This window comes from Mus pahari, chromosome 7 (assembly GCF_900095145.1).
Source record: "Mus pahari chromosome 7, PAHARI_EIJ_v1.1, whole genome shotgun sequence".
NCBI lineage: Eukaryota > Metazoa > Chordata > Mammalia > Rodentia > Muridae > Mus > Mus pahari.
In genome coordinates, this window is record NC_034596.1 from 73724533 (window position 1) to 73745855 (window position 21323).

Genomic DNA, 21323 nt, shown 5'->3' on the forward strand with positions numbered 1-21323 from the left:
TATATTAATATTTGTCTAACCAGTAATGACATGAAAATTTTGGTATCTACATGTAGAATTAATAAACAACATAAAGACTGGGAACCACTAAGTTAATTAGATTTTTTTTAAATAGTATCTAAACAACTATAAAAAGTTTTTAGTTGCAAAGTTTTTTACCCACTTGGAAGTTATTAGAATATTCTCACATAACTGCTCTAATGCAGCAGTTCTCTGACCTAGGTATTCTTTAAAATCAGGGAAAATTACAAATAAATTCTGCTAATGTAGGTTGTGTCTAACATTATTTATTGTACTAGGAATTAAAACTTAGACCTTTTTATATACTTTTTGCTTAATGTCTTTAAAATTGAAATAAGCTTTTATGTGTTAAGGTAAATCTCATTTTAATGAAAAAACTTCCACAACCAATACATGATGAAAAGTTTGTCATTGTTTACATTTTTAAAATTACTATTGCTTGCTGATTTAATAGAAGACTTGAATTCTTACAGTAAATTAATTTAGTTGAAGAATATGAAGAACCAATACAGCTCACATAGCAATATGGTTAGAAAAATAATTTACAATATTATTATATGTAATAATTGTGGATATTTAAGTATCACACCAGAAATTTATAGTTTTGTTTAAAGGGTAGAAATTTTATTTAATGAATTTTTTGTGTGTTAATTCTATTTTATTTTATTTTTCCTCATTAATTTATTTATTCACATTACAGACTGATCACAGCTTCCCTCCTCTCTTCCCAGCCCCATCCTCACACCCATTTTCTCATCCCCCCATCCTCTATTCATCAGAGAAGGAGAGTTGGGTACCAACTCACTCTGGAACATCAAGTCGCAACAGAACTAAGTGCCTCCTCTCCCACTTAAACCAGATAGGGTTTGATCCAAAGGCAGGCAGTGGAGTCAGAGACAGTCCCCCCTCTACTTGTTAGCACACCCACATATAAAACAAGCTGCACATCTACATCTGTGTAGGTTCCCTATGTGCAGCCTATGAGTGTTCTTTGGTTGGTGGTTCAATCTCTGTGAGCCCCCATGGCCCAAGTTAGTTGACTGTGTAGGTCTTCTCATGGTGTCCTTTGTCTCTCCGGTTTCTTCTATTCTTTCCCCCATGTCAAATAAATATTTTTAAATTTTAAAAAAGGAAAAACAAAAAATGAATAAGTATAAAATAAGGAAATGAAGTTGGGAAAGAAATGTGATTGCTTAATTCTAGAGAAGGTTAGAAAAGGAGAATGAGCCAGACGTGGTGGCGCACGCCTTTAATCCCAGCACTCGGAGACAGAGGCAGGTGTCTGAGTTCAGGGCCAGCTTGATCTACAAAGTGAGTTCCAGGACAGCCAGGGCTTTACAGAGAAACCCTGTCTCGAAACCCCCCCCCCCAAAAAAAAAAAAAAGAAAAGAAAGAAAAGGAGAATGAGGGTGGATTTGATCTATATACATTGTGAGAATTATTGAAATTTTGAAAGAATATTTTTCTTTCTTTTTTAACTCTTCACTCATACATTACATCTGGCTGCAGCCTCCTCTCCCTCCCTGCTCCCAGTTCTCCATATACACACACCTCTACTCTCCCCGATATCCACTATTCCTTTCATTCCCTTTAGAAAAGAGCAGGCTTCCCAGTGATATCAACAGAACACAGCATTAAAAATGCAATAAGACTAGGCATATCAAGGCTAGATGACTCAACTCAGAAGGAAGACAAAGATCCTATGAGGAGGTAAAAGGTTAGGAGACACCCCAACTCCCACTGTTAGGAGTCCTACACAAACGCCAAGTTAAACATCCATGGCACGTATCCATAGGGACTTGCTCAATTGCAAGCCTTTCTCCAGTTGATGTATATGTGATATTAGAGGATTCTAAAAAAAATTCTAATAAAACAAAAGTCAACAAAAACTTGAAAATTTTAACAGAACTTTTTTCTATTATATATCCTATAATACTGTAATATACAGATACATGGTACTATATGAGTCCATATATAATGGAAAATAGAAAATATACTATATATATATATATATATATATATATATATATATATATATATATAGTTTTTTAAGGTTTCTTGAAATGTAAAAATCTAAAACCTATACTCTTATACATTTATGTGCCTCACAATTTGAATGAATCTCTTTCCCTGGGAATAGTTTAGGAACGTGTGTATTTGTCATTTGGATATTTGGGTATATATTGTTGACAGAGTTTATTATTATCAAGAAATCATCTCTGTTAAAATGTCTACTCAGTTAATCCTAAAACTCTTAGAAGTATTTGAAGGTCTCTAGCTTATAGTTGCAAAAATACATTTTCTAATGTTCTGATTTCTGCTTAGGAGCAAGTATTTAGCACAAAAATGGGGGATACAGCAAATGTTTCAGCTCTCTTAGGATATTATTCATTTATAAAAATATTATCTATTAAATTTATGACTCTAAATAATTTTACTTTGTCAAATGCTCCTTATTTCATGTAAGAATTATATTCTCTGTAAAATTCAGCAGTTGAGTATTTGTTTTGTTCCTTGTTTTGTTTTTGTTTTTGAGACAGTAACATCCTTTGATATATAACAAAAGTAATAATTCATACCACCCATTTTATTCAAGAATAAAGTCTTGATTTGTTAAATTAATATAAACTGTTTCATTGAGGACAGTCTTAAGTGAAACTGGCTTTTTAAAAAGCAGGGCCAGGGAGGGTATAGAGGACTGTTGGGATAGCATTTGAAATGTAAATGAAGAAAATATCTAATAAAAAATTAGAAAAAAAGAAAAAAGCTGTATATATCAGTAAATAATATTCAGTGACTATCCAATTTGAATTCACTTCCACCATTACTTTTATGGCATCAATGAAAATGTCCGTGTAGAGTGGAAAGCAAATAATGTGTTAATACTGTGAGTAAGTTGGCCTTATGAACTACTAAAAGGATTTCAGGAGCCCTCCATGAATCCATGCGAGTAGTATCAGTGATATAATCTAAACTGGTATGTTTCTACAAAATATTCTATGCTAAAATGGTGTGTGGTGAATGTTATTTCTTCCATTTTTTTATAGGGACAATATTATAGTGGTATTCTCAGCCAAAGAAATCTAATTTTTTTTAAATGACTACACATACTTTTTTTCTGTATAAATAATTCATCCTGACTTTGAATTTCAGACTGGTTTTTGGACAAATAACAGTTTTTTCTCTCTGATTCAAAATGAGAGCAGAATTCATAAAGACTAAAGATAGAAGGCCCAAAATAATAATTTTCAAACAGCATTTACTTTTACTTATAGTGTGATACTGTTGCTGCATTTGGGTAAAAACCAGTGCTTCCTAAGGTATCCTGAAAACCAATGGTATTTGCCGAACACTCTTTTAAGTAATAACCTAGAAATAGGTAAATAATATTACTATTGTTTAGCTGAGGATGGCTTCTTTTTAAAATTAGTTTGAAACATTTAAATCTTGGATAATTTCATGGCTGAGAAGAATACAGCTCTGTTATGGAACACTTAGCAAGCAAGCAAAGGGCCTGGGTTCCCTCCCCATTACTACAATTGAACAGAATGAGGGAAGGAGGGAAGTAGGAATGGAAAGAGAAAAAAATGAGAAACTTCAAATAAAAAACTACAAAATGTCATTATTTCCTGAAGTAAATCATACTGATATTGCTGGACTCCCACAGATGCATATCAGTGTTCAGCTGACATTCTTTCAGTACTCTAGACTATCTTGATAATTCTTATCAAATGCCTAATCTCTATAGATATTTTAAGATTTATTTTTAATTTATATGTCTGCATGTTTTGTGTACATGTATGTTTGTGCACCACATCTGTTTCCTAGTGCACAAGGGGGTCAGAAGAGTCTATCAGATTCCTTGTCATTGGAATCATGGAGACTTAGGAGCTACCACACTGGTGCTGGGAACCAAACACAGGTGATGATTGTTATTATCAGTTTCACAGTACCTTCTATTTCCCTATAATTATTTAATTGTCATAGAACTACATTTATCACTAAAGCTTAGTACCAGTTATACTGAGTACCGCTCCAAACTCAGCTGTCAGGAGTATTTTTTTTTTAATTGTTTTGAGCTTTGTTTTATTTTGGACAAGATATTTCAAGGAATTCCTGGCAGGGCTCAAATTTGAGGTCCTCCCTCCTCAGTCCCCTAGATGCTTTAGTTATATGACGTATACTTCCATATCTGGCTATTACCACTGCATTCGTTTTCTTTTCACTGTGACAAAGTGCCTGACAGTCCCCAGAATCTCTGGAAGAATGAGACTTTGCATTAGGTTTCACATTCCTGGCTTCATGCAGTGGGGTCTCAGGGACACTTTGCAGATATTTCAGCTCTACTACGTATCTCTTGCCAGCCTGTTTTTGGAATGTTGAAACAGCATTCTGGAAAACCATAACCCTTAAACATTCTTCATCTCTGCAAAACCAGTACTGTATAAAGAATGTCACGTTCTGCTGGAAATACAAAAATTACATTAGCCAGCTGCCTCTAATCACAGCAGCAGTGGCCTCAGAGCACCCACATAGCTGAACCTGAGAAAACGTTTTCTCCATGTGATCCCATTCTCAAAGGAGTGTCCTCTGAAATGATTTTTTAAAAGGAGTTTACACCCTGGATCCTTTAAGGAATTGGGTTTTAAAGGCACAGTACCTTTCCTGTTACAGTATCAGATTAAATGGCCTTTAGCACAATTTCCCAAAGAACCCTTGTTTCCCTCTTAGACTCCATAAGCTTGATTTTCACTGTACATATTTCTGTCAGCATTCTGGTCTTCCTCATTCCCACCAGAATAGCCCATTAAGTTTATTTGCAACGTTTAAGAGCTCTCTAGCCCACAATTCCAACCACTTCCATACTATCTCCTGCCAAATTTCCAAAATCATATAAAAACCATGGCCAATTTTATCACAGCAGTGACCTTCCACCCTGAGTACCAAATACCTGACAGAATCCATTTAAATGTCAAAGGATTTATTCTGACTTACAGTATAAGGAGATACAGTCCACCAGATGGAGAAGGCATGGCAGCAGGGAAGCCATCCATAGTAGCATCTACAGCATGGTGGAAAACAAAAAACTTATGCCAAAAACTTGAGCCCAGGGACATCTCCATAGTGACTAACTTGCCACCTTGAGATAGGAAGTTTCAAATCAGATTTGACACCTAGGAATGTATATTAAATTAGGTAGGTAGGTAGGTAGGTAGGTAGGTAGGTAGGTAGGTAGGTAGGTAGGTAGGTAGAAAGATAGAGGAGGGAGTGGGGAGGTAGACAGACAGAAAGACAGGTAGATAGATGTCATTGTCTCCTTTTTTTACTATAAGAAGTAATGTATGGCAGTTATGGTATTGTTATGGGATATAAAATCCCAGTATTTGGAAGACAAACAGAGTATCCTGAGCTTGCGACCAACCTAAACTTTATAATCCATGTACAGCCACCTAGTTGCTGGCCTATATGGTAAGACAAATGAGGAAGTAACAAAGAAATGATATGCACGTTTACTTTTAAAAATTCATAGAAAAATATTTTTTATAAAATTTCCTTCATAAGAAAAATTTTGTTACTGGAAGTTTTGATCCCAAAATTCACAGGCTGAGGCAGTCAAATCTCTGAGTTCAAGGTCACCATGGTCTAGATAGAAAGATCCAGCCCAGCCAAGGATATACAGTGAAACTTTGATTCAGAAGGAGACAGAGAAAGACTTCAAATTTAGCTATATGTCATTTTGTTTTCTTCCTGTGAACTCAGATATCTTTTAATGTACAGGTATTAATAGCACAAGTTCTAGAATGTGACATACCTGATAGTTGACCAATATCAATTCTTACATGTCACTTTGAAATTAAAGTTATTTAAAGGAGATTGTACTTTTTATACCCAAAGACTTTGATGGGTGAAATCTTATCTTCACAGCACCTTTCCTAGTTAGTACTAGATATTTTTTTTCTCCAGAACATAACACAACTAGCCTCTAGCATAGTTCCTTAACATATATATAATAATAAAGTATGACATTTTATACACTTAGTAATGTGAACATTTTTCCATCATGACACTTTGATATATCTTTTATACAATTTTGATTATTAATTCATATTCTGATTAATAGATGTAACACTTTTTTGCCAGTCTCTAGGTATTTTATTTGTTTTTCATTTTCCAATTATATAAAAATTGTTCTAGGTAGTCTAAAAATTATTTTGTAGATTTCTCTTAATCAAATTTAGGACTTACGTTAATTCTAGGTTTTGTTGAAAGTACATGCAGGACTTTTAGACACAATTCCCATAATTCACATGAATACCTAGAATAGTTCATTATATCTATATGAATACAGTTTAACAAAATATTAGAAAAACAATTTTGCATTTATCTAACTTATTGGCAACATTATGAACTCATAGTTATTTGAAAAAATAAAATTATTGCACTAAGACACCAGATATTGAAAATAAGTTCTAGCGTGCAACTTTAAAACTTTCTGAGAACTAATAGAGTTAAATGTCTGTATCTAAACATGAAAATTTAAATTGGACAGCCTCTTCTGTCCCTCCTGGTCCACCAATCATATTACCTTGGCGTAGTCCTAATACCAACTAAATAAATGTTAATATTCTTAGTTCCTCTTAATCTAGTGAAACTTAGTTTTATTTATTTTAACTTCTGTATACTCTATACTAATACATAAAATCAAAAGTTATCAATTGAAAATATGTTTATTTCACTTCACTCTTTCATTGAGGTCAAGGTTGTATCTGTTGAATGAAATTTTTAATTCCCTTGGTACTCCTTAGAATTTTGTTCAGATTTAAAGATAGGGAAATGAATTGTAGAAATAAAAGAAATAGCAAAACTACAAATGCTTGGTTTAGTTTTAGAAAGTATCATATATATATATATCAGGTTTTTGAGACAGGGTTTCTCTGGCTGTCCTGGAACTCACTCTGTAGACTAGTTAAGGTGAGCGCCACCACCACTCAGCAATATCCTCTTTTATATATATAAACATAGCAAAGAAAAATGTTTTCTAAAACTAGGTTTTGGGACACAGGCCTGTCAGAAAATTCAGGGTTAGAAGTGACCTGTTAAGAATTAATATTGCAATTTAATCTGATTCAATATAAGTTCTCATTGATATTTTAATATAGTATATCTCAATGAAACCATTCTTAAAACTTCATATTATAAAGTGATTGCTTTCCTAAAATTAGATATTTTGTGGCCCACATATCAGAATTATCAATTATTCATTCTATTTTAATTGAAGAAAAGGCACAGATTAATTGTGAAATTCACTCAGTGAAAATGTTATTGTTCATTTTGCATCAAACACCAAATTATAGGCTGACAGACAATACAGTGATAATGCAGCTGATTTGGATGTAAAACTTTACAGCAAGTCCGTTTAATAGTTTTTTTAGAGCCCTCGTAGTCATAGAGTAAAAAAGTAAGGTGATTGAAAATCAAGAAGAGGCCTTTCAAAAACAAATTCATGTAGTAAGGGCAAACGAACAAAAGCATATCCTTACTAGAAATTGTCTAAAACTTTGAAACAACACAAATATTGCCATCACGTTCTTTGCTATTTTAAATTATTGTCAGTATACTGCAATAGCAGTGCCCTGAGAATATGAAAGTGAATGTCTGGATAGTGTGCACAGGAAGAGTCACTGAGGGGGAAAAGAGATAACGCAAAAGTTTTGTTTAGTCATCTCCTTTCTAGAAGTTTACAAAAGAACTTATGAAAGGGTACAGACTGAACATCTATAACTCAAAACCAAAAAGTCTAAAATACTAAAAAGTCAGAAATATTGTATGTGATTGATATTTCATGTTTCATATTTCAGAACATTTTTTATTTCAAGATAGAGATATTAAATCAATAGTCTATATAGATGTTCAACCAATAGTCTATGCAGATATTCGATAATCTAAAGATCTCTAAATGTTTAAGTACTTCTGCTCCAAAGCACATTGAATAATGTTTATTCAACCTTTATAAACATAGTGCTTAACATCTCTCAAGAAGAATTAGTTTTATAGAAAAGTAGAATAAAAGTAGATGAGACTCTTAATGTTATGATGAATGTAAACCAATTCCTGATGCTACTCTGCTGTGCCTTCTCTTTCTCATTAAAAAATAAATATTCAAACTAACTATAAATTTCTTTCTTACTAGCCTATTACAATCCACTATTAAAATTTGACTAGAATAAATTAAAATATTTAGTTTCCAGTCTATTGATTTCTTGTAGAAGAGGCAAGTCACTCAGAAAAGCATCTGTCTTGAAAGTATGAGCATTTCAAGTTTCAAATAAGAAAAATGCCAAGGCTTTGTTGGATATACTTGAAGTCATAGCCGTGGGGTGGTGATGGCATGTAGATTTCTTGGCCTTGCAGGGGAGTCAGACTATCCTACTTGGTGATTTCTAGGGCAATGAAAGAGCTGTCTTAAAACAAATATTTTATGGCACTGAGGAACTGCTCCTGTATTTGTCCTACTGCCTTCGCATACACCCTTGAACACACAAATATGCCTAAACATATAGTATACCAATTTCACTTTTTCCTATTCTTTCTGAATTTTTTTTAATCATAAGATACTATTACACAAATTCACATAAAATGTAAATTGCAAGCACTTCTGTCTTTGAGAACTGTGTTGATTCTGTAAAGACTTTTGTCTATAATAACTTCAAAGACTCCATAAGATAACTTCAAACACTAATAATTTCCTTTATAAAATCTCCATTTATTAATGAAAAGAAGAGGCCATAAATTTGAAGCAGAGCAAGGAGGGATATACAGAAGTACTTCAAGGGAAGAGAGAAATTATCTAATTATATTATAAATTCAAAAATAAAGAAAACTATATATCATCTCTACACTTTATGTACATTTCCCATATATAAATACTAACCAGGTCCAATCCTACCAGCATCCAATAGAAGATGGGACTGGACATGTAGACTGTTAGATTTCTGTACTTATACTTGAATTTGTAATGGAAATAATTTAGACAAAGCATTGATCTATAGATATAATAAAAGGTAAAATTTGTTAGATGAAGCCAGGAATCATGTCACAAACCTACAATTCTAGTACTTAAGAGGTTGAGGCACGAGGATTTACAAATTGAAAACCAGATTAGGATATATAGAGCAAGTTCCAGTCCATAGTGGTCTACACCGCAAGATTCTGTCACAAACAAACAATCAAATCATAAATAGAAAAATGCATAGGCATATATATTTATATGTGCGTAGCCATCCTTTTCCAAGTACCCTTTTTTCAGCCTTGTGTATTTCCAGACCTGTTAAAGGACTATAACTTAAACAGTCAGCAGAAATCAAGAACTGCTTTAACCTTGAAGAGGACGCATCATGCTGCAAACCTAATATGATGTTAAGATTTAGACAGAAAGGATACTGCAGAAAACTGTGATTTCTTGAGCTTCTAAATGTTTTTAGAAACAACGGGTCATTACATTCTACATTCTTATAGGAAACTACCAGGAGTGTCTTTATAATCCATGTTCTGTAATTCTCCATTTAAAGTGGAAAACAGAGTTTGGAGTAAGATTTTTTTTTTGAAATGAAAGAATGTAAAGAAGAGAATGACTAGATGTTGGGAACTGATGGAATTCTTTCTCCACTGGGATTCTTCTCTAAATGTTATTTCTAAATGTGGCAATTCTACTTCACTAAGAAAAGTGAGAATTGATTCTCTATCCTTCTGCTAAAACAGCTAATGATGAAAAAATTGTAAAAACTATTCATTTCAAATGTTGATGTAATTCTTGTGTGTAAAGATGCTTGTGGTTTGTTTTTAGGGTTATTTGGGGGGGGTCGCGTGTTTCTTTTGTGTTTGTTTGTTTGTTTGTTTGTTTCAAAATAGGAATACCATTTCCTCAATATTCTCCAGTAACCTATGTATGCTATTCTGGTACATCCTAACAGTACTCAATACCCTGCTTCCAGAAGAAAAAAAAAGTACAATTTGTAATATACTCAGTTATATTATTTTCCTAAGGAGATTAACACCTAGGATTCATCATTTTGCAGATAGTTGTGCTGTCTGCCAACACAAGGATGAGCTAAACAGTTAACTTGTCCAATGCTGATTACAATTGAAACTTCTTCCAAGTGAAGTACCGGGGGGGGGGGAGCGTACAATCACTTTTTCTGGATGTTGCTAACAAATACTCCACTTATCAAGATTCTGTGTGTAATGGTGTGAACCAAGAAATTGTAAAATAGCAAATGAGTGAGTATGGAGGTGAGAGAGAGACAGAGACAGAGGGAGAAAGAGAAAATGTACTGTGCATGCATACATAAGCACAGTATCCCTGTGTAACTCAGTCTAGCCTTGAATCTGAGGTTATCCTGCTTACCCCAACTTCATTAGAACTAAGATTGTAAATACACACCACCACACCAGGCTTTACTTACCCTGTTTTTTTCTGACAGAAAATTTCAGATGAAATAAGAAAAATCTTTGAAGGACTGAATGTATCTAACACTGGTCTGGCATTAAAATTTTCTGGTTGGCAGCATGATTGTTTAATTGGGAATCACAATGACAGCTGAACCAGCTCTATGCTTGGGTTGACAAGCAAAGGAGCTTGACTGTCACCAGTAAGAACAATGCTTCTTGGGACTGATCTTTCCACTTAAAGCACACTCATGTTTCTTGTCATACCATTGATGTTTTCTGATATTGCAGTAGAATAGACATTAAACACTGAAAGAGAAAACATGCATAGGTATATTTGTAATTCTTTGTTTTTTGTAAGCTAAATGCAAATGTAACACTACTCCAGATACTGCTTCATCAGAAGTCCCCAAGATAACCAAAAGTAAGTGCCAATTTCCTCCTCTCAGGAATAGTGCCATACCAGAAACTGAACCCTAGAGATCTGTTTGCAGAGCATGTCATAGCATCTGGGGTCAATAACTCCTTGGTCTTATGAGAGGAGCTTAAGTCAATTGATGTATTGCATGTACTGCTTACTAATGTGTAGAAAAAAATTTAAGTTCACTTTTTCTTTATTCTGTCTTTTTTACCCATCTTCCCTCATTGTAGCAAATTAGACGGCCGGATGAAAGCAAAGGAGTTGCTAGTAGAGTTGGATCCCTCAAAGTAAATATGTTTCTAACATTTTTTGGCAAGATTTTGTCTATAGCCTACACTTCTTCCTTTTTGGAGGGTGGAGGGAGGAAGGGGGCTTTTTCCATTTTTCACCATCCCATTTTTTATTTTAATATTTTTATTGGCTGTTGGGTCATTTTTGTTTTGTTTTGTTTTGTTTTCAGCTACACATAGAGCAACCAGCTGAAGGCAAGCTGCCAAATAACTAGCTTTGAAAGGCACCACAAACAAGAAAGGGCAACTGCCTCATTTCATGTGCCTGCAATTTGGGGCTCTAGAGTAAACCGTTCCTCTGACTGATGTCACTGATTATGTATTAAGATTCCTCTTAAACAGAAAACCTATATATTTTTAGAATGTCACCTCCAATTTTAACATACTTTATAAAAAATATTGAATTTTATTATAGTGTCATTACCAACTTAATTCATTCTAAAATAAAAATTATTGTGAGTGAATAACATACTGAATATATATCATGTTAAGAACTAGAATTGCTTTATGATGCCAGTATAATTTATCCATATACAGCTTTTAGTGTTAAAGCAGTCTTAGTACCTTTGCTTTTTTTAACCTTGAAAAGTTAATGTAACATTAGGCCACCACAATAAATATTAACCCACTTTATACATAATCTACTAGTACACAGTTAAGGTTTCTGATATGGTGATCCTCTTTGGTAATGGGCAAATGCCTCTTAGTCAACATATATTAGGCACTTCATTTGTTTATTTATTTAATTACATTTACTTAATTACTTAGTTATTTATTAATTACAATAAAAAATTTAAAAATTTTACCCACAAATAATCACTATTTTTAATTATGCCATCATAAATACAAGTTAGAAAATTGTTAACTGTAAAAGTAGGTAAAAATTAAAGTTAACCATTAATTTTATATCTCAATCCCAAACAGCCTCAACAGAGGTAGCAACTAGTAAATTAGCAAAAATGCCAGGTAATTTGGTGCACTGGGATGTCATAAAATTCATCAACTATCGTAAAGCCTAATTAACTCTGTCATTTCAAAATTTTCCATAGCTCCAATTTACTTTCATTTAACAGTTTATAAAAGACAAATTTCTATACTCTTTCCTGCCCTTGATTCTTCTGCCTTCTACGTTTTACTTTTTTGTTGTTGATGAGTATGTGCAGACATGAATGCACATTGATGAACTTGTGTTTGTATGTCTGTGTTCTTTATTAAGAAAAGCCATCCTTTCTGTTTAACATTGCCTCATAGTAGATAGCTCTTACATGTAAAGTTGCCTCTGTAAAGGATGGTACATGGTGATTGTGTGCTGATTTCGAAAATATGATACTTAGTGTTATTCACTCAGTAAAATGTAGTGATATACCAATACCACTCCTCACTGAATCATACTTTAACTTTGTCTGAAGGAGACAATAAGTTTCTTGTGTACCTCATTGAGTAGGATACTGATTCAGCTAAGAAAGTGCAATACAATATAAAGTTTTAAAAATAACTGATAGCGAACTAAACTTAAAAATGGCATCTATAACTGTGGGTCCTGATTTGCATGTATGAGTGAATGTGTGTGTAACAGAAGTTTAGTTTAGAGATATATAGAACTTAAAGTTATACTGTTTATATGTTTACGTGTTTATAACTTTCACTATACGCTTAAGACTAAAACTAAATTATAGCTCAGTCAGTTTGTTTCAATATGGATGCAACCATAGATTGAACACTGTACTTGTGGGAAATGGCAAATTTTCTGGCCTTTAAATATGTTTGTACTATGTATCTTTTCAAGTAGAAAATTTTAGAAGAATTTCTGGAAGATTATAAAAATAGTTGTAATATTTAACTATTTTTAGTAGAAAAAGATTGTTTTTGAACTAAATAAAATGTTGGCTTCCTAGTCACAAGCTTATAGAAAACAGTTATTCTTATGTTTGAGAAAAACAAAAGCAGTGAGAAATGTATAATGCTATGATCTTATTTTTAAAAGGAGAACTGAAAAGAAAACAAGTTGCTGTTTTGATTCAGGTTCTAACATTTTCTTGTAGCTCCATCAAAAGCTGGAGGAGCTCAGAAATCACCTAGAAGTTACTGTGCAATCCAAGTAAATAAATGTATGGTTTCACTTGTGAATGTTTCCCAATTAAAATTTTCTGCTAACAGGTATTCAATATTGGCCTGGTTTGTCCTCTCATCTCCGGCTTTTCTTCTTCCTGTCTTACTTCTTTCTTTCCTTTTTAGCTCTGACTTCATGCTCAAGTTTCTAAAATAAAAATTAAATTTGAAGTATAAAAGACCTGCGAGCCACACAACTGACATTACTGTTGATTTAATCACATTATGACCCAAATAAGAGCTTTTCAAAATCAGTACTTAAATAATGATATACTTCTCAAAAGGCTTTTTCATGTGGTATTAATATAGCGCATTCACTTGACTATGTATTTTGTCTGATTCTGAATGTGACAGCAAAATTAGAAAATAAGATCTGTATGTAAGGAGTAAAGACAAGGTGATTCAATTTTTGTTTTCAGAAAAAATTGTGAATTTTTGACTGTCATGAATAATCTGATCAGTAGATACACATGTGCAAAATTAATAGACTTCTTTAAACTTGGATACCTTTGAAACAATTATAACATGTTTTGATTCGAAAGAAATTTAGCAGCAAACAGCTTTACCAAGAATGCTTTTATGTAGCCTCTTGTAAATGCTTGAACAAAGGCCCATATATTCAAGACATCTTTTGAAAGCAGACACTAGCTTAGAGACACTCAATATTATATATGCAACATATAACCAATCACTACCAACATTTTTGTAACAAATAAAGTTTTAAAATAGCCTTCTCTTAAATGTGTTTTTCAAAAATAATCATTTCTAAAATAAATATATAATTATGACAATAAAATTAAATTATTATACTAAAGATTTAATGCTTAATCCTGGCCTCCCATCCTAGGGCTTCTATAAATGTTTCTAGGACACTAGCTTCTGGATTTATTTCTCCTGAGATTGCTGCCTTTCATTTAATTCATACTGCTATATTAATTTTGACATAAAAATAGAGAAAAAGTTAATTATCTTATATCTCAGCTTATTTTTATCATATTCTATATGTATACATATTACATTCCTCATTATTGAAGTAAAGAATGTTTTTCTAATATCAATTATTAACTTTTAAAAGCTAAACAGAGATAATACAGTGTCTCTTTGAGCCAGTTCTTCTTTCTCTGTGTATTATTACAATTATATGAATCTTCTATATCAGCTCCTAGAATCCATGATACTGTCATTGATATAAAAATGTCAGTTTGAATTTTCTGACTAAATTAATTTTAACATCACTACATAAAAAAATTAAAATATTCTCATATATTATTAAATTAATAAGTAATTTGTACATTAGTAAATCATATATTTGTGGTCATATTTTTTGCAGATTAATCATGAGAAACATTTTTCCTCCAACAAAAACTAACACTACAAAGTTTAAATTTTCTAAGAAAGGTCTTCATGCTAAGGAGTTGGTATTACGAATAAGGTGAAGCACCTGCTCCCTGCCTGCTCCACCACAAGGAACTGTAAAACCTGGAGCTATGCCGAAATGTAGCCCACCTTTTATGTATTGCTTTGTCTGGTATTTTTGGTCAAAAACATGTTACATTTTTTAACCTTACATTTATTGTTGTTTAACAGCAAACAAGTTAACAATAAATAAGTTTAAATAACTTAAAAATTGGTACTTTACAAATGTTTTAGGTCATGTACTTGGTATGTTACATTTTTCGACTACCACTCTTTTACATAATGAGAAATCTTCATTTTTTACTTTATTTGAGTTAAAAAACCACATTGCCTATTTTCTTAAATATGGGATATACTATTTGAAAAATATCTTCTGAACTAACCTAGTTACCTAATGAATAAGTCATTTGCCTCCTAAAAACTATTTTTAGAATAGTATCATTGATTAGTGAATTTAGTGGATAAAACATGCAGATAAAATTTTAGGCAAATGTTCTATTCTCTTCTCCTTTAATTCTTATTGTCTGTGTACATTATAAAATATGTTATGCATATAAAGAAGCAATGCTTAAACAAAAAATAAAATACTTTTTGTATAATATCAGACAAAGTTAACAGATTTTGGTCCTAAAATGAAGTAAATTGGCAAACAAACACCATTCCATTTTGTAAAACTTTATTGCAAGTGTTCATAAAAATATGAACTCATTGAAACCCTGAAGAGTATTTCAGTAAGGTGAAAGATTAAAGATCTTTGTTTCTAATTATATATTTACTTGGTAGTAGAAATGGTGTTATTTCAGAACTGTAGGTTAGTCATAGAATTAAATCATTGCTGCTGTAATTGTGGTGACAAATACAATATACTATTTTACACAAAGGGGAGGTCCCTTAATGAGCCCTGGTATTTTGTAAATGATACTAAATTTTATATATTTCTTAGGTTAGTGTCTACTCTTCATCTTTCATTATATTTGCTGTTCTGTAGAAAGAATAGAATGTATTGTCACTACATTGAACAAAGCAGAAACATTATAAACACTATGGGTTTTTAGCATTTGTAGTACTACAACTATTGATAATAATATTTAATCAAAGCTTCCTTACTTAATTCATTTCAAAATATACTATACACCCTTAGAATTATGTGTTATTTACAATAATGAGCAAAGACTAAAACTATATAAGAAAAAAATAATTTTCCACTTAATCAAATGTGTGGACCTAGAAGACAATATTAAAAGTAATGTTCAGGACTGAAGGCTAGTACAGATACTTTTACAAGTAGGAAAACAGGATAAAATAATCAAAAATCTTTGTCTATACTATAATTCAAGCTACAAGGAACTTACTTTGTTGAGGAGCAATTAGAACAAAGGGAATTTGAATATGAAGATATTCAGAAAAATATTAGCTACATGGTTATGAAATATGAATAAAGGAAAGGAACACAAATATACATTATCTGAAATTATGTGGTTTTGCTTAATATATACTCAGTATAGGAACATGATAAATTGATATTCAACTACAAAACTAGATTTGTTCATTTTTAAAAGTTTTCAAAAGCAGTAACAGGGAATATAACTCATAAAGGAATATTACTAAGAATATAAACTAAGATAAAGCTGATTTTAAAAACCCAAAGGAATATAATAATTAGCAATAGTTGGTTAGCATGCAAATGTAAGTAAAGGAATAGCATTTAAAGTGTTAAAAAAAAAAGTCAGGGCACAAGAATTTCACCAAAATGAAACTTCATTTTGGTAGATATCATTTAAATCAGAATTAAACTATAAAAAAAAATTAAGCTTTTTATTTAGTGATTTTTAGCTATTTAAGAATTTAATTTCTTGCATTCAAAAGTAGAATTGGTATTAAATAAGCCAATGTGAGTAATGAATTGGATTACTGGACTTTTTTATATTTTTAACTGTGGTATTTTCATTCCAGCCTTATGTCTGAAATACTTTACTATATTTCTTATGCTAGTATCTATTATCATTGGGAGATTTTGTACATAACACATTCATTTAAGGTGAGTTCTGTGAATCATAGCCTGGACAACTACATCCTGTGGGTTAAATCCTACTTCTTTATAGGGCCACACACTAGAATTATTATTATTTTATTTTCAAATGAAGGAGATAAGCTTACATTTCATGTGAAATTATATGAGGAAATATGTTCAAAATAAGTATTGAAATGTTTATTCATTTGAATATGATCTTTAATTGTTTTCAAGCTACAAAAGAACTTTAAATGAATGAAGCGCAGATTATATGACTCAGAAGAATTGAAATGTTTGCTCTCAGATATTTTACAGTCAAAATTTCCTGAGTCTTCTTATAACTGGCTCTTGTATTGATTGCATAGATACATATGTTAAAATATACTTCTACTTTAGAGTTGAGAAAAGGAGAGATGATTATTTTTCAAAGAGTGCTTTCAGGTCACTTCACTGTGCATGGAAACACATTAAAAGATCATAACCAAATTTAAAAATTTGTAACAAAAACTAAGAGATAATAAAAGTGAGGGCTAGAGGTTAAAAGTATTGTTCTCACATACCCATATTCAGTTTCCAGAAACCCACACTGAGTTTCTCAAAATTATCTTTGATTCTGTTTCCTTGGATTTCTCTGGCCTTCATGGTATGATACCCGTACTCATGCGCACATGCCCATACATTAGTGTGTGTGTGTGTGTGTGTGTGTGTGTGTGTGTGTGTGTGTACACATATATATTTAAATAAAAATAAAAATACGTTAAGAGTGTAACCTCGTATAATGTCATATTTTATACTTAATTTTACATTATTTAATTGTTCTCCTCATATATATCCAACATTCTCACAAGTGCACACACATAAGCCCACTGAATTACTGTTAATCCTTCAAATATGGGTATTGTCATACAGAGTATTGATTATAAATTTCTGCTGAAGTTGAACCTTATAAGGATTTGGAATGGAAACACTAAAGTCCATTATTCTCCTAAACTACTTTAAAATGTCTTTAGAGTGTTTTGAACATTGTATTTTTATGTTCATTACCTGATTATATCTGAGGAAAGATGACATGATCACCTTTTAGATTCTGTTGAATTAACTATATGTACTTATCTTAAATCTCATTTCCTTCAAAGGAAATTTAAATAAGATGAGATTGGTAACTTCATACGATCAAGTAATACATCATACTTTAATATGTAGATTGTAGTAATATAAAATATGTCTGCATTTGGACCCATTCACTAATATTGACCAGAGACACATTAATGATGGATCTTTACTCCTTAGATGAATGAACAATCAGTAGACTTTAATACTTAGAGAATTTGTTTATATAGAAGCACTTTCTTTAGGCACATATCAGTGTCAGTCCTCATAAGTAAAACATTGTTGGAGATGCCTGTCTCTTCTGTTTCATAAGCTAACATTTACATTAATAGCTTGGATTTGTTTACCACTTACTTATAATAATTATATAAAATTCTGACTCTTGTGGGAGATGATCTGTCATGAATATGGCCACTATTTAATAATGATAGTAATTCAGTCTTAGGAATACTATTCAAAATGAGCTAATTTTACTAATTTTCACAATATTAAAAATCTCTCGATATAAAAAAACTTAATCCTTAGATTTCATTTGTACTAAACAAGAAAATTCTAATTTATCCTATACTTCAAATCAAAAGAAAAATATTTCAAATAATATACATAAAACATTTGAGATAGAAATATCTGTAAGGTGTTCGATGCTCAACATGGAATTGGTTGTCACTTGAAATTGATTTAAATAAAAAATAAGATGCAAATGATACCTCTGCTTAATAAATTAGTTCTTTTGTAATAGAAAATAGGAACTACGTAAAAAGGAGACAAGATTCTCAAACTTTTAAATAGAACAAGTATACAAAGCAAGATTTTCTTAAAACTATCATTTTGCTAAAGAAAATTTAATGCACAAAGTTGAAAAGATGTTTCATTTTTAATGTACAGAGTTATACATATTTTAGAAACTACCTCAAAGCATAAATTGACAATGATAATTTTATACCAAATCTATAAGCCAATAAACTTAAAAGGCTCAGGAAATCATAGTTTCATTAATTCAATAAATACTTCACAAGCATCTACTGTTTTCTGCTGTTGTAAGTACTAGAAATATTAATAAATAGCTAATCCAATAAGGTTGTTTCTGATTTATCTGCTTCAATATCCTTTTCAATTCCCTGCACTTAATTTGTATTCTAAAATGCCACCCAGCACTTGTGAATAGAAAATCATTGGTAACTATTTCAGTTCCTGTGGCATAATGAAAATTAATATAGGAAAAAGCCACAAAATTTAACATGTTGCCATCACAACCAAGAAGTTGAGAGGAAGTCAGAGCATTACCATTTCTAAGTCATTAAAGTCAACCTGGTGTGATTGTACCGTGGTGCTAGCCACTCACTCCTAAAGTAGGACAATCACTTGAGCTCAATGACAGCCTGGAACAGGGCTTGACCAGGGAAGTCATGAAGGTTAAACACGCTTTTAGGTATAAAACAGTTATTTTAAGAAACTAATAAAATAGCTATTTTTAAAAAAAATCAGTGAAGCAGAAAGACTACACATAAATGCCAGCATGGACTACATAGTCATTTCTAGTCCAGCCTGAACCAGATAGCCAGACTCCATCCAAAATGCAGTAGGATGGAGGGAAGAAGACAAACGTAAACACACACACACACACACACACACACACACACACACACACACACACAGGAGGCAATGAATAAAAACAATGACTAAAAGTAATTGTAGAGAAAACATATATTTTTATGGTGTTGTTAACATATGTATTAAGAGACAAGGGGGTTGTTCATTAATACTAAAAACTAAGAAAGTGTATCAGGTTAAACTGACTTTCCTCTTTATATTTAGTATATATATATATATATATATATATATATATATATATATATATATATATATATACACACACACACACACATACATTTATATTACTCTTTATAGAGTAATGTAAATATGTACAGTAGATACACAAGCCAGTGGAGATCACTGTGACACCATAGGAAAAAATGTTTGGTATTTTGCATTTGCTCTTAAATGTGTGTCTTCTCAGCAAGTCCATACCATAGCCTGTCTGAATAGGTGTATCCTCTCTATAACTGTAAAAGTTTTTTAGCAAATTAGGGAGTTGCATTTTTAGGTTCTTTTTTTTAATTATGAGTTTCTCCTCAAATAACTTGAGTCTTGACATTTGCCCCCTTGTCAGGCTGTTCTATTATTTATATGGCAAATTTATTGGTGATAAAGCCATGTAAATCTGAGAGCCTTGCTAGTCTATCATTTCCTCTTTAACAGTGTTTTCTTTTCTCCACTGCAAAACCAGGCTCGGCTTCCGTCGTGCTCATCTACCTATAGTGTATCTGAGGTATATTTTGCACGTGTCTTTTTACATAGTCAATAACATGCTCGCACTCACCTTTTCTTTCTTTCTTTCTTTCTTTTGTTTTTGTTTTGCCTTAATTTATTTTGCCTTGCACTTTGCCCTTGGCTGAAAGGGATGAGGGTATCAGAGGGGAAAGTCAACCAGTGTTAGGGGGAAAATTCTATACTACACTGTTTTCAGAATAACTTTCTTTGTAGCACACTGAAATAGCTAAAACCCCAATAGCCAACTTGATTATTACTGTTTCCTTATTCTTCAATTATTTCTCTGAGCCAGGTAATTCACTTTTGAGGTTATATTGGTTAAATAATATTCATTCTACTTTGAACATATATTACTGGTACTGAAGATTTGAATTAAATTAGTGAATATCCCTTCCCATTATCCAAACACTTCTGAAAGCATTCAGAATTTACTATTAAATGGGGGAAACTGAGGAAAAGCTAGCTATTTCACTTATGTATATGTAAACTGAAAGATCCGTTCTCTCTTGGAAAATCAGGTTGCTTACCCTTGCAGAAGTGGCATATGACTTTAATTCCAGGACTTAGGAGAAAGAGGCAGGTGAATCTTTTAACTTCAATGCCAACTGGTCTATAGAATGAGTTCCAGGACAAAAAGGGTTACACAGAGAAACCCAAGAGGATGTGGGGGATCAGTTACATAGGGTCGCTTGGTACTTGTATTTTCTTAAAATTATTTTCAAATAAATTATATTAATTGTGAGAATTATGTTCTTTTAAAAATATTTTTTATAAAATTATACCTATGTTCTTCTCTTCTTGTGGCTTTATTTCCCTTTCCTGTTAGATTAAACAACAGCATACTGGATTTTTGCATTTTTATAAAGTACTTGTCCAAAATATTATTGACATGCTTTGATTGTATAATGACATGTCTGCTTTCCAACGTAGGACCAGGGTTGAGGATATGTAAAGAAAAAAGTATATAACTCTAAAGAAAACAATTAATTACATAGGATTTTAACATACTGGTTTATTTTTTACAGGATAACATTTTTTTTTTTGTTTAGCTATAAAGATTTTATTTTTTTTTATTTATTATTTTCTTTATTTACATTTCAAATGCTATCCCGAAAGATTCCCATACCCCTCCCCCCACCTCTGTTCCCCTACCCACCCACTCCCACTA

General features: G+C 32.0%; 1 protein-coding gene across 11 annotated transcripts in view; it reads left to right on the top strand.

Moving 5' to 3' along the window:
* Gphn (gephyrin) overlaps nucleotides 1–21323 on the top strand; it is a 418076-nt gene that overhangs the window by 253954 nt on the left and 142799 nt on the right. For 5 of the 11 annotated variants that reach the window (XM_029541198.1, XM_029541202.1, XM_029541201.1 and 2 more), the window contains one exon: nucleotides 11119–11175. The exons of 3 other annotated variants lie outside the window; for them this stretch is intronic. In XM_029541198.1, the coding sequence (XP_029397058.1) occupies nucleotides 11119–11175 (57 nt within the window). Of the gene's footprint in view, nucleotides 1–11118; nucleotides 11176–20111; nucleotides 20154–21323 lie in introns of all 11 variants that reach the window. 3 more of the 11 variants (XM_021201555.2, XM_029541199.1, XM_021201557.1) reach the window with 1 other exon arrangement.